Here is a 13,204-nt window from a genome sequence, read left to right as displayed (position 1 = left end):
CAACAGCAATATGTTTCTCACAATTCTGGCAGCTAGGTGTCCAAGATCTAGATGTTAGCAGGCTTGGTTCCTTGTGAGGCCTATTTCCTTGGTTTGCAGATGGCTGCCTTCTTTAGGGGTCTTCACGACATTGTCCTTGTATATGTATATGTATATGTATATGTATATGTATATGTATATGTGTGTGTGTGTGTGTGTGTTCATGTCCTTATCTCTTCCTCTAAGGCTATTAACTATAATGGATTAGGGCTTACTCCAGTGACCTCATTTTAATGTAATTACTTTTTCAAAGGCCCCATCTCTAAATACAGTCACATTCTGAGATACTGGGTCTTAGGGTTCCAGCATATACATTTTTTGGGAGACACAATTCACCTCATAACCCTAGTAGTCTATCTTCTAATGGTAATCAGGTCCTCACTGCCTTCAAATCCAACCAGGTCAATCACATATTCCTATCCTTGAGGGTCTGTTGCTTATATCTACTTCTTATACCAATAACTAAATCAATCAGGGCTCAACTATTCATAATAGACACACATTTTACTCTTTCAAGCAGAAAGTAAATGACTTAATATTGGGAATTATGTGCTCACGACATCATAGAAAAGGTTATGGTAGAGGTTTCAGGCTGGACATCTAGTAATGGCCCCTAGAACAATACTTCATAACAGTATAGCCAATGGAACTTCTATCTCATCTAGAACAAGAAGTTGAATAATCAGAAGTATTGTGGCAACCACTGGGTTCCAAGATCATACTACCTTAGCTGTTTCAAGAGACCCAGAAACCATGGGCCTAACCAATGGCCTTAGAACAACTCTACAGCTGCCAGACCAAATAAGCAAAATGGAAAACATGGTTCTAAAATCAAGATTTCTATAGGAGCAAATGATTGGTAAAATTGAACTATATGTGGACCTCTAGCTACAAAGGCATTTGGGGAAATGAGAAAAGTAGTTTTTAGCTTTCTAGTTACTACACTAGTCAAAGGCCCTCTATGAAGAGGTTGGAACAGAAGCAGAACTATTATATCTATCACACAAAGCTACTATTATCCCTAGCTTGGCTTTCTGGTTAAGATAACACAGAAAAAGAAAATTACAGATTAATTTAACTTATGAAGACAGACGTAAACATGTGACAAAATCAACTAGGAAATGGAGTCATCCAGGAAAGTAAGAACTAATATATTGTGATCAACTGGTTATGTATGTGCACGGACTCCACTGCTAAATGGCAAAAGCCTTGAGAACAGTCTATTTTGAATTCTCATTTCCTAAGTTCTTGACATATGGTAATGGCTCAGTTTTCAAAGGTTCTATCATAACTGAATTAATTTCTCCTTAATCTTTTATTAGGTTCTATCACAACAATTAATTTCTCCTTGATTTTTTTATTAGATTTTCTCCTATAGCTCCTAAAATATAAAGCCATAGTAATTAAAGAATAAAAGTTAAAGCCTTTGGCATAATCTTACATTCCCTTAGTGAAATAATATGCAAAATAACAGAAATCAACCGACAAAGTCAAGTTGAAATACCACTGGAAAGTGTGGTGAGAAATGGTTAAGGCTTTGCAGGTATCTGAGAAATGCTTTAGTCTTCAAAGATTGTTTTCATGTAGACATTAGTTATTAATTTATCTCTGACGCTAAGTAAAATTACACGTCAGTAATCATTTGAGAATACCATTAATTAACATCAAGTCAGACTAAATATAAATTACTCTCAGCAAGGGAGTTTGGCTAATATATTAGATCCCTGGAGCCCTGATGCTAATCTGAGTGAATAAATTAGGTAGCATTCCTTCTACTTTCTCTCCAGGTCTGACAACTGTTTTCATTGTGAGGTAGAGAGGGGGATCAAAGTTCCATCTCTTTCCATAATAAGTGACGTTAAGTCAAATGGTGGGTGAAGAAAAAACAGAATTGATAACATAGAAAATTGATAAAGTTATTCCCAAATAATTGAATACCAACTCTGAAAATAATTAACAGCTCTAAACAGACAAAACAAGAGGCAATACAAAATTGACTTCTCAGTGGCTGGTAAAAGAACACCTTGAGGGTGTATCTAGGATACCTTGTTCCTTGACTTACCTGACAGTACTTGGCTTGCTTGTGAGGACATCAGGAACTTCATACCTGGGTTTCAGGGGCATCTCTTCATTGATTTTAAGCCTGAAAATGTTTCTCTCTATACCATAAATTTCTGCCATGAGAGGAATCTGGGAATAGACACAAGAGATTAGCTTCAACGGGTTACCCCAAGGATGATCTATTCTAACATAATCAAATTACAATAATGAGAAAAGCACTTGTTAAAAACTATTACATGTCAGAATGGAGAACCATGGCAATAATAAAAAGAAAAAGCTTCAAATCTAGGTGTGTACTTGCTCAACTGTACCTGTGGAGCAATAAGAAAATCCTCTATGGGTTCTATGGCTAGATCAACATATAATTGTCTGAACCAGATCTTCAGAGTGACAGGAGTCTTTATTAATAATTACAATGGGTAACAGCCATAAACTGAAACTAGCCTTGGAAAATTGGGACATACGATCACTGTATCTATAAAAAAATCCACATGTAAGAATAAGAGTTTGGGGGCAGACATTCAGCACAGCCATTAAGACACTGCTTGCAATGCCTGCATCTCATATCAGAGTATGTGGGTTTGAGTTCTGTCTCCACTTCCCATCCAGCTTCTTGCTAATGTGCACCCTGGGAGGCAGAACATGATAGTTCAAGTACTGGGTCCCTGAAAAATATGTGGGAGACATGGATGCTCAGCCTTGACTGTTGTGGGCATTTGGTTTGTAAAACAGTAGTTGGAAGATTTGTGTGTGTGTGTGTGTGTGTGTGTGTTTGTCTATCTGCTTTTCAAATAAGCAGGGAAAAAAATGTTTGAGTATCAAAACCAGAGTAATTAGATTCCAGCTGAATTTTTTTTTTTTTTTTTTGACAGGCAGAGTTAGACAGTGAGAGAGAGAGACAGAGAGAAAGGTCTTCCTTTTTCCATTGGTTCACCCCCCAAGTGGCCGCCACAGCCGGCACACTGCACTGTGCAGATCTGAAGCCAGGAGCCAGGTGCCTCCTCCTGGCCCCCAACGTGGGCGCAGGGCCCAAGGACCTGGGCCATCCTCCACTGCACTCCCAGGCCACAGCAGAGAGCTGGACTGGAAGAGGAGCAATATGGCGCCCCACAGGACTAGAACCTGGGGTGCCGGCGCCGCAGGCGGAGGATTAGCCTAGTGAGCCACGGCGCCAGCCAAATTCCAGCTGAATTAAAGATGCAGGGTAGCAGGCAACAGGAGACAAAATAGAGACTAGGGGCTGATGTTGTAGTGTAGCAATTTAAGCCTCTGCCTGTGACAACGGCATCCAACCTGTTCCACTTATGATCCAGCTCCCTGCTAATGTACCTAGGAAAGCATCAGAAGATGGCCCAAGTGCTTGGGCCCTTGCACCCTTGTGGGAGACCTGGAAGAAGCTCCTGGACACTGGCTTTGGCTTGGCCCAGCACTGGCCATTGCAGCCATTTGGGGAGTGAATCAGTGGATAGAAGCTTTCTCGTGTGCGCTCTTTCACTCTCTCTCTAACTCTGTCTCTGTCTCTGTCTTTCAAATAAAATAATAAGTAAAAAAGAATAGATAATAAAATTATTCTATTTTCTAAAATATAAACGGTTCTCTAGCAGTGGGTAAGATGATGCTTGCTGTGCTAAAGCCAAGTCTTCTGTTACAGCTGGCAATAAAGCCTGGGAACCTTTTCAAGAGGCTGGGAAACTTAGGTAAAATTCTGCCTATAACAGGAGACCTATGAAGAGTGTAGAATTTGGAAGATAAAGACAGTGAAGTCTAGAAGAGAAGAAATGATTAGATTTCAGGTTATAAAATAAGCCATCTAAATCAGAGGCATTTTTTAAGATACTGGTTTTCAACTGGTGCATGATACCCCACTTGGCTTATTGCAGATTCTTCATGAAGTGTGATGGTAATTTTTATTTATACCTGGGCATCTGTATTGGTACTATGTAAGTTATAATAAAAGTCAAGCTTACAGGCTGCGTGATCAAGTGGACAACAGGTATTATATGATCCATGTGAGAGGTACAAAGCAGACAGAACACCAAGCAGCCCCAAAACGATGATGTTACTGGAACCCTGCCTCTGGTGCACAGTCACAGCACTTAACAATGATGTGATACTGAAGCATGATCAGGTAAACAAATGGCACTGCATCCCTGGATGAATTCATGGTCATTCCAAGGCAGGGTTATGATGTACTAGTGATCACGTTGCAATCACTGTTTACATGTTTTCTACTTGTTTGCATGAATGATTTCAAGTCTGCTATCAGAGCTCTAACATTTCAAAATGTATCCAAATACCAATAAAGCTGAAATCATGTCATATTATATGTTCTCTCTCTAGTTATTAGCCATATGTGTATTTCCACTTCTCTCTCAAATTCAATTAAAGTAACATTTGGTATGAATATTGCTATGAGGAAACTCTTAGGGAGACTACAACTAAGAAGAGACCAAACAGATACAATGCTAAGGTAAAGCAAGGTATGTGAAGTGCTAAGATAAAAGGATACAAACAGTGCTGTGGGGAGAATGAGAAATGGCAATATTAAGGATGACTAAAAAGCGAGCAGTTCTGGGACATTTCTTCAGAGGAAGAGGGACTGAAGCAGTCTTGAGACCTTTTAGGAGGCAAGAATGGGTAGAAGCATCCTCGGCAGAGGGCACACGGGTTGTTGTCTATCTGTGGTTAACAAACTGTACCTAGTTATGCATTCAGTGGTCCTCCTATTTTTAGTAACACAGCTTTCTCTTACAAGACTTTTTTAAAACCAAATAGTGGTCTGTGTATCCCATTACCGAGGCTGCAGCACAGGCAGGACTCTTAGTGAGAAGAGACAGCATTAACCCTGCTTTTACCATAACGACCATACACAAATCAGAGTGGAAACTTCATTTTAACTTTTTCGGCAAGCAAATTTTCTCAGTCAGGTAGCTCTTTTCAAGGTCAATCTCCAGAATCACTCCTCTCTCTCATATTATCCAGTTCCAGGCACATAATTTCCTTATATGGTAGTACGCCTTCAAGCCTAGGGTGAGGTTCATTGCTGCATTTTTTTATCAGTTTAATTTTTCTTGTTTCAGTAGTCTCCCGGAAGTCCAGTAAGTAAAGCTGCTTGGGTTGAGGCAGTGGAGGAGTGGTAGCTTCCCTCCCCTCTCTGAGCCTGGAGGCACCTCTGTGGAAAGCCTGGGGCTCTGTGCATGACGGTTTCAAAGCCAGCTCCCTGGGACTTCCTGACTCCAGGACTGCCCAGTCATTCCACCAAAACCTCACTCTTTCAAACAGTCTAGGCACAAATATTACATTCTTGAGAATTTCTGGATATTCCTGCTGTTACTAAGGACATGTTTGGATATTTATGAACAAATAATAGAAAAATAAATCACCAAATCTCTTCCTCCTATTAGTGATGCTTGGAAATGTCAATTTACAAAATCAAGTTACAGACGTTGGGTTATTTAAATTGAGAATTAGTGTTTAGATAATGCCAGTGGTTATACTCAATTGCAGCCAGATGGATTTATGTAAAATAGTGAAACTATATCTAAGAATTTTAAATGGACATTTTAAACAAGATTAGAAAGCATGGGTTTCAATTCCTTCAAAATGCTGAAGATGTCCACCTATGCAGAGAAGCTGAGACAGGTCCTTAGAAAAAGAATACATTTTGGAGGTTCTTTTTAAGGCAAGCCTCTACACCTTTTCTCAAAGGCTCATCTCTCAGATGCTTTGATTTCCTTTTCCTATCTTATTACTCCCATACTTGAGAAAAACAACTAAAACCTTTTTCTTATTCATAAGCCCAATTTTTTTAATGGCCACATGGGCAAAAATATGAAACACCATGTTAAAATCATGGTGGTAGGGAGGCTGGAATTGTCACATTGCTGGTTAAGCCACTGCCTGTGATGCTAGATCCCATAAGGGCACCAGTTCATGTCTGGGCTGCCGCACTTCCAATACGGCTCACTGCTAACAGCCTGGGAAAGGCAGCAGCCTGGTCCAAGTGTTTGGCTCCCAGCCATCCATGGGAGACCTGGAAGAAGCTTGTGGCTCATGGCTTTGGCCTAATCCAGTCCTGGGTGTTGTGGCCACTTTGGGGGTGAATCAGTGGATGGAAGATCCACCCCCCTTTCTGTCTGTAACTCTGCCTTTCAAATAAATAAATCTTTGAAAAAAATTATGGTGATAGAAACAGCTTTGTCTATGAATTCAGGCAGAGGATTGGTCTTACATATATGAAAACAACTTTTAGTTGCCCACACTTGGGAATCCTAACTAGTAGAGACTGTAATAAATTTTGTTAAGAAGGGTAATTATGACTTTATCAACTCCTCCTTGATGGGTGGATTTTGCTTTTCCTCCAGCATTAATTCTCGCCTCTATGATATAAAGAATAGTTAACTTAAAAAGTCTTAAAGAGTGAGCAACTACCTCTCCCAGCTACTGATCAGGACCTCCTGGGACTCAGGGGATTGATCTGAGAGTTGATGAAATTGCTGAGGACACTAACTGCCCTTCTCACAATTGCAGCCCTTTGGTTTATCACAAACACTGATTCTCTACAGAGAACACTGGCAGCCTCATGCTGGGCATTAGCTGTTCCCCAAGGAAATTAGCCTGTGCAGGGGTCCAGATTGTGTGGCATTCCCACAGTAGCTGCCCATTCTTGGCCATTTCTGCAGAAACCGTACTGGCTGGCAAGTGACAGTTGTGCCTCATCTGCTGAAGAGGTGACTGGTTGAACAAAGTCTCATTTTCATCAGGCTGAGATGAAGTGGTGATCAGAGATATCCTTGCATCCTTAGAGAACTGCTAGAAGTTTTTGTCTCTGATGAAACCTTGCAAATAGGCTGCAAAACAAAATCAGTATGTTGTCAAATGGTCATCCATATCATGAGAAAGCATAAAAATTAGCAATATAAAGTAGGCTGAAGACAAAGCCCTGCCCTCAATAGTCTTGCTAGCAGTATCTTTTACTCAGAAAAGGACATACATTTCTCTGTACTCCTGTCCCAAGACTACATCATCCATATTTCTCAGTCTAAGTTGAAATTTCATTTTAGCTAGAAAATTGGTAACAGTAGAGGGGAAAACACCAGTTTTAAATAAAGGGAGTTAAGGGCCGGCACTGTGGCATAGTAGGCTAAGCCTCTGCCTGTGCCAGTTCATGTTCCAAGTGCTCCCGGTTGATGGCCTGGGAAAGCACTGGAGGATTTCCCAAGTGCTTGTGCCCCTGTACCAATGTGGGCGACCCAGAAGAAGCTCCTAGCTCCTGGCTTCGGATCAGCTCAGCTCCGGCCATTGCAGCCATTTGGGGAGTGAACCAGCAGATGGAAGAAGACTCTCTTTCTGTCTCTCTGTAACCTTGCCTCTCAAATAAATAAATTAATTAAAAAAAAAAAAGGAGTCAACACTTTTCTGATCACTTTCTTTTTAGATTTCTTCTCAAAATTTCTTTAGCAAGTGTCTATCAGATTATTTTCCCCAAAACAATATTGGGACCCTTTGTGAGAAAACATCCATCTGAACTTGTACCCTTTTCTTCAAAGCCTGGATGTTCTGACCTGGTGACAACACAGAGGCCAACACTTCAGCTTGTTATGTAACATTACTGTGTCCTAGGAACATCATGTGTGCTATGGACTGAACTGTGCCCCCTCTTATTTGTGTGTTGAAGCTCTAACTCTCTACTGTGATGGTATCTGGAGATGAGGCCTTGTTTGGATGAAGTCATGAGGGTAAGGTCCACAGCTTGGGACTAGTGTTCTTATAAGAAAAGACCAGAAAATATTTTCTCTGCCCCCCACCCCTCCCCATGTCACCATGAAGGATGCAGCAAAGGAGCCAACTACAACTGAGGAAGAGGATCCTGACCAGACAGTGAATCCTTCAGAACTGTGAGAAATCAATGTCTGCTCACCCTCAGTCGATGTTTTGTCATGGCAGCCCAAGCAGACTAAGACAATGTTGAGTGATGCTTGGCTCTGCTTCCTGGTTGTTTATTAAGAGCAGACTGGGGGAAATGGAGAGGAAGGCTTTTAAAAATTAACAACAAACCTTTCCAACTCCAAATGTGCTTCTTGAAGGACTTGGCAGGCGTGGGGGCAGGCAGGCTCCAGGAGCACTGGGGTGGTAGGAATCTGCCTCATCTGTGCAATCTGAGAACCACGGCTGTGAGCTGAATGTGATCCTCTGACTCTGGGCTGGGTCTCTCTGAGCCTGACATGAAAGGCTATCGCTCTGAGTAAGCAGATGCACACTGCTTGTTTTCAATCTCTAGGCCATCTTCATGCCATAGTCTAATCTGCTATTCCCTTGAGATCAGACCCATGCCTCAGTCAGAAACCACCTTTAACAGAGGTTTCTGGGGCAGGTGCTGTGGTGTAGCAGGTAAAGCCTTCGCCTATATGGATGCCGGTTCAAGTCCCAGCTGCTCCACTTCTGATCCAGCTCTCTGCTATTGCCTGGGAAAGCAGTAGAAGATAACCCAAGCCCTTGGGCCCCTGCACCCATGTAGGGGACCCAGAAGAAGCCTCTGTCTCCTGGCTTCAGATTGGCCCAGCTCCAGCTTTTGTGGCCATCTGGGGGAGTGAACCAGTGGATGGAAGACACCTCTCTCTCTCTGCCTATCTTCTCTCTGTGTAACTCTGACTTTCAAGTATGCCTTTGCCTCTCTGTAACTCTGACTTTCAAGTAAAATAAATAAATCTTAAAAAAAACACAAGAGGTTCCTTTACTATGCAATGAGCTGGAAGCAGAGTGCAGAAGGTTTAAAGATCACTCTCTGGAGCTTCATGTTCCTATCAGACTGATGGGGGCATGAAACCATTAAATCCCTGGTCGTCCTCTCATCTCCGTGTGACAAAGAAGCCATCAGAGTGGAGTTCAGCCCAGAAATACATATTTGCCTGAGACCAGGGCTGAAAACTAAGTGGCTGTGAAATTTCCAATACCTGAACATGGAGTGTGTTCTGAGGGGTGCTCAAATTCTGTCTTGGGAATTACGCTGCTGACATCCCAGATCCTCTGTCCTTGCTTGGTAGACTCCTCAGTTCCCTTCTGAGCCAGGTGCTGTCTTGTGCTGAGATCCTGGGGGGTTCTCCAGGACTGCAGCTTCTTTTCCTCTGAAGGCATCCGCACCTGCTGGCCTCTGGTGCTGGCATCTCACCCGAACAGGATTGTCAGGATCCAAAGAGAGAAACTGATCCACAGTAACGTAAAAGGACACACGTGGGGATCCACCACTACACTGGCCTCCAGCTGCGTTGAGAATTTTCATTTTGGTCCATAACTTATATTCAGGGTAATTGTGCCTTATTTATTTCGCCTGCGAATGTCTTTGTGACAGTGAGTTGTTTAGGCATTCGATATACTAAGCTTCCTCAAGGAAGGACAAGGATTCTTTTGCCCTGACCATGGAAAACTACAACTCCCTGGAGTTAGGCACAACCAAAACAGGAAGGAAAATGAGAAAATGACAGGAAAAATGGGAAAGGAGGGTTCCTGACAGCTGATGGCAGGCCTTGAGGTCCAGGAAATCCTTTAATGGACTCATTCCATTTCCTGGAGACAACTGCTTCTGTTGACCCAGAATAGGGTTTGGCTAGGGGCCAGGTTGTTAGGACACATGGAAATAGTGGGTAACTCTCCAGGAAGGAAATCGGCTCTGCCTCATGTTACTCTGAGAAACTCAGTTATCAAACTATGTATAGCGTAGGAGACCTGCATCCGCACTAGAGGACGTCTGACTTTGGCAGGTTACTATGAGCTGAGAATGCAAAAGTATCAAAGACATCAATCAAGGTAGCAAATTCCTCTAGAAAACTGGTGGTATAAGAATCAGCACCGGGTTTTAGAGGAAGGCTAAGAGAAATGAACTAAGTTCACTGCCACCAAGACTTAAACAGAAGTTGGGGACCAAGGTTAGGGGACAGAGAACACAGAACTATTCATATGATTCTAGGCCTTATGTTGAATTTGGGTAAGGAAGTTATAGTAGAAGACTGAGTAGAGGATTCCACATCCAGAAAATGGCAAAAATTTCTAAAACTTCATAATAAAGGTAGCCTTCCTCACTGTGCAACTTCTCCTTCTGTCTGGGAATAAAGTTGGGACCCCTTTCTAAATTAAAAGCCTATAAGTGTTAGCAAGGACATCTTGACATTTGTTCTGTGAGTTTCCTCAATACAGCATTACTGTATCCCAGAACTAGGTTTGTTAGTAAGTTGGCAGAGTTATCCAAGATGCTAGGGGCCCCAGGCCACATTGGCATAATCATGTTTTAGTTACACAAATTACTAGGAAAGTCATTTTGGTCTTTGAGGCCCTAGAAACTTAGGATGCCCTTGGAACACAGGGAAGGATCTGGAAGTGAGTGTCAGGGACTGGTGCACAGTGACACTTTCCAGCACAACCCATAGGACTTCCTGTGTTTCTGGCTGATCTGTGTGGCACGTCTGAAACGTGATAGCCTGACAGGTGAGAAAGGTGCTGCAGAGACACTGCTCTGTTCTCTTCAGTTTGTGGTAACACTGGTGACTGCTGGTGAGGCGGTTCAGAAGACGGAACATTTCTGCCTGTCCCTTGGCCCACCCACATTTTGAGGCCTGGACAGTCACTGAATCTTCACCTTGCTCAGTCTGGATTTCAGAAAGTTGGTGGAAAGTACACATTCTCTTTTGGCTCCATTTAGCCACGAATTTTTGAAGTACCCTCATATGTTATTTAATAGGGCTAGAAAGTGCTTGGGTGTTGGATGGAGTCTCACAGATACAGAAAAATATTCTGGTTACTACCTGAAAATTGGGGCTATAGGAATCCGCCTCTTGGGTATATTATAAAAACTAATGTAAAGGAAATAACATCTAGGAAACATCTAGGAAAATCTCTAATACACAGGCAATTTCAATATTGATATTTATATGATTATTATGGGATTAGTGTAGATAGGAAAAAGATGCCATTCCTTCTCTAACAAAATTTACATTTGAAGCATACAGAATTTTAATTAGTTTTTGTGGGAACTTATTCATTCAACCCAAATAAATATACAAACGAATCACTCTCTTTAGAAAACACGTCATCTCACCTTTGTTGCTTCATGGACTATTTGGAACCTGGTGCTGTCCTGGCCTGTTGTGACTGTATCTAGTACTGCCCGATAGGTGGACTTCTTTAAGAGCTGCTGTTTCTGACGCCTACAGACATGGAGGATAGAGACAAATGAGAATTATCTGTGACTGTCAGCATCCACTAGACTATATTATCACTCAGAAGTCATTAAAATTCCCTGTGGTAGTAAGTGAATTGGGCACAGTGAGAGTCTGTATTATTAAAGTGCTAATAAAATTAGTACCAAAAGGAATACCAAAGAAATTATTCAACATAATTCTGCTTGAGGGTGGCACCTTGTCTCCTTTATTGAAAAGATGGGGCAAGTTTCATAGATGTCATTTATGAGCTGGTTAATTTCCCTTTCTCTTTCCACGAAATGGACATTTTAGTAGTAACTCCATAAATTCCATCAGAATCCAATATAATCTAAAGGTTTAATAAGCTAATCAGGCATTCACTGTGGACTTCCCTTGAAGGTACCTGTTCTGAATTAAAATGATATGCTTTTTTCTTTCTCTAGAAAAAAGAGTAGAATATTATAATATATGCAGCAATCTTTTTTTTTTTCCACTCAAAGGAAAGCTTTATTTACTTGTGACAGGTAAGGGAGACAGTGGGAAGGTATAGTTCCCTAAAGAAACTGCCTCTGAATCAATGTTTTATGATTTCAGTTTCAGGGTCAGATGAAAGTAGATCTTTTTAAAAAATCAAGACTAAAAATTAAAGACTTATTATCTATTTATTTGAAAGGCAGAGCAACAGAGAGAGAGGGAAAGACAAAGAAAAAGAGAGAGAGAGAGGGAGAGGAGGGGGGGAGAGAGGGAGAGAGAGAGAGAGAGAGAGAGAGAGAGAGAGAGAGAAAGATATCTGTTAGTTCTCCCCCCAGTTGGCTGCAACAGCAGGAGCTGGGCCAGGCCAAAGCCAGGAACCAGGAAGTCCATGCTGGTTTCCCAAGTGGGTGTCAGGGGTCCCAGTACTCAGGTCATCTTCTGCTGCCTTCATAGGAGCATTAGCAGGAAGCTGGATTGGAAGTGGAGTAGCTGGGACTTGAACCAGCACTCTGATATGGGATGCTGGTGTTGCAAGTGGTGGCTTAATCCATTGTACCACAATGCCAGTCCCTCACAAAATGAAGATTTTTAAAGATATCATTTTTGAGGCTCTGGGGGAACAGGCACATCATACAGTGGTGATGTAAGTTCAATAACACAATCTTGATTGTACTATCAATACAAAACACAATTGATTGGAAATTTGTTAATAGTTAACTAATTTCAAAGGCATTAACTCTTTGACCTACTAATCTCTGTCCTGGAACTCCATCTTACAAGTACACCCATAGATGAAAGAAATGACACATGTATAGCTCTTCATTGTGGCAGTGCTATTACTCAAAAGATTTTAAATAATCCAACAAGTTTAGCAAGAAGAGACAGACTGAATAGATTAATAGTTCATCTACCCAATAGAAAACTATGCAACTATGAAAAAGGAGAGTAATCCCCAAATACTTGATTACATTGCTCTTCAGAGCAAACTAGAAGGCAGCAAAAAGGGGAGAATATAATGGTGTACACAGAAATCTACTTGGTGTAAGAAAGGCAGTGATATAAGAATACATGTATTTACAAAAAGAAACATTGGTAGAATAAAAGAAAAATAAATTTGGTTACTTACAGGGCTAAGGTGAGGAATGAGGTAGAAGGGGGCGGGGTGGGAATATCACTCTTAAATGCATATCTTTAGTATTATTTTTGAATCATATGAAACATTATTTACTCAAAGACAAAATTCTAAAATTAGTATTAAAACATTGGCTTTTAAAATAAAATACCTGTTTATTGAAAAAAATTAAATAGTACAGTAGTAAGCATATAAATTTACAGGCGAAAGTTTCCTGTCTGATGAATTCCTTAATCATTGCATTTCCTTATTGACCCTTTCCTATACATTCTCTAACGTTTAATAGTGTCCATTTTGAAATATTGTC

At 41.2% G+C, this 13,204-nt stretch overlaps 1 protein-coding gene across 11 annotated transcripts in view; it reads right to left on the bottom strand.

The window, feature by feature from the left end:
* GANC (glucosidase alpha, neutral C) overlaps window positions 1-13,204 on the bottom strand; it is an 81,344-nt gene that overhangs the window by 65,799 nt on the left and 2,341 nt on the right. For 7 of the 11 annotated variants that reach the window (XR_011380877.1, XR_011380876.1, XR_011380879.1 and 4 more), the window contains exons 3-4: window positions 11,189-11,297; window positions 2,102-2,229 (exon numbers count right to left, since the gene is read on the bottom strand). Coding sequence is in view for 5 of the 11 variants with exons in the window: in XM_002717959.5 (XP_002718005.2) it covers window positions 2,102-2,229; window positions 11,189-11,297 (237 nt within the window). In the remaining 6 variants the exon portion in view is untranslated. Of the gene's footprint in view, window positions 1-2,101; window positions 2,230-3,034; window positions 6,951-11,188; window positions 11,298-13,204 lie in introns of those variants that run through there. The other 4 variants (XR_007910441.2, XR_011380880.1, XM_008269133.4 and 1 more) reach the window with 4 other exon arrangements.

This window comes from Oryctolagus cuniculus, chromosome 12 (genome assembly GCF_964237555.1).
Source record: "Oryctolagus cuniculus chromosome 12, mOryCun1.1, whole genome shotgun sequence".
NCBI lineage: Eukaryota > Metazoa > Chordata > Mammalia > Lagomorpha > Leporidae > Oryctolagus > Oryctolagus cuniculus.
Note: the sequence above shows the minus strand (reverse complement) of the source record. Positions and strands in the feature narration are given on the sequence as shown.